Consider the following 671-nt stretch of genomic DNA (forward strand, 5'->3'; position numbering starts at 1 on the left):
CCTCGCTCTGGAGCCGGCTTCTTATCTTCGTAGTCGTCAAAATCATCTTGGGCGTCCGGCCCGTCGTCTGCCTCGTCCTCGAAGCTCACCGAAAGTTGTTAAGGTTGCTGACGAAACGTACAAGGTCCGGGTCACCTCTCATGTGGCAACTCACAACCACGATGTCAGCCGGGACGTCTACTACTCATATGCTGTGTCCCGTAAAATTACCTCCCCTGGGACTAGAGGTGTGGTCAAAACACTGGTTCAAAGTAAGGCAGAGCACAATTCCAAACGTAACGCAGATTAGCCAGCTCATGCATAATTTATAGGGATATCTAAGAAGAAGAAAATCCTGCGTTACCTAAAAGAGGTGTCGGGAAACCCAGTCCTGCCCAAAGATGTGGAGAATCACGTCGCTAAAATGCGTATGGAGACTTACACGTCAGAAGACGACAACGAGAGAGTGGCAGAGATCCTGAGAGATTTTAGTGAAGGTCCAGGGAATGCTGTGAAAGTTTTCCGCGATAAGACAACGGGTCTTACTTCCTGTATTACATTCCAGACAGCCCACATGCGAAGGATGACACGCAAGTTCCCAGAAGCAGTCTGCGTTGATGCTACTTATGGGACCAATATCAATCGGTAAGCTGTTGCTCATGTTGGTACAAGGATCACCAATTTTTTGGTAT

General features: G+C 48.3%; 1 protein-coding gene across 1 annotated transcript; it reads left to right on the plus strand.

Moving 5' to 3' along the window:
• Positions 1-161: 161 nt before the first annotated feature.
• Positions 162-628, plus strand: PPTG_19635 (hypothetical protein; the record flags this gene model as incomplete). Its single annotated transcript, XM_008918054.1, has 2 exons — positions 162-251; positions 323-628. 2 exons carry the CDS (start codon positions 162-164, stop codon positions 626-628), a joined length of 396 nt encoding a protein of 131 aa, XP_008916302.1.
• Between the last annotated feature and the right edge of the window lie 43 nt (positions 629-671).

The sequence above is a fragment of the Phytophthora parasitica genome (assembly GCF_000247585.1).
Source record: "Phytophthora parasitica INRA-310 unplaced genomic scaffold supercont2.135, whole genome shotgun sequence".
Taxonomy (NCBI): Eukaryota; Oomycota; class Peronosporomycetes; order Peronosporales; family Peronosporaceae; genus Phytophthora; species Phytophthora nicotianae.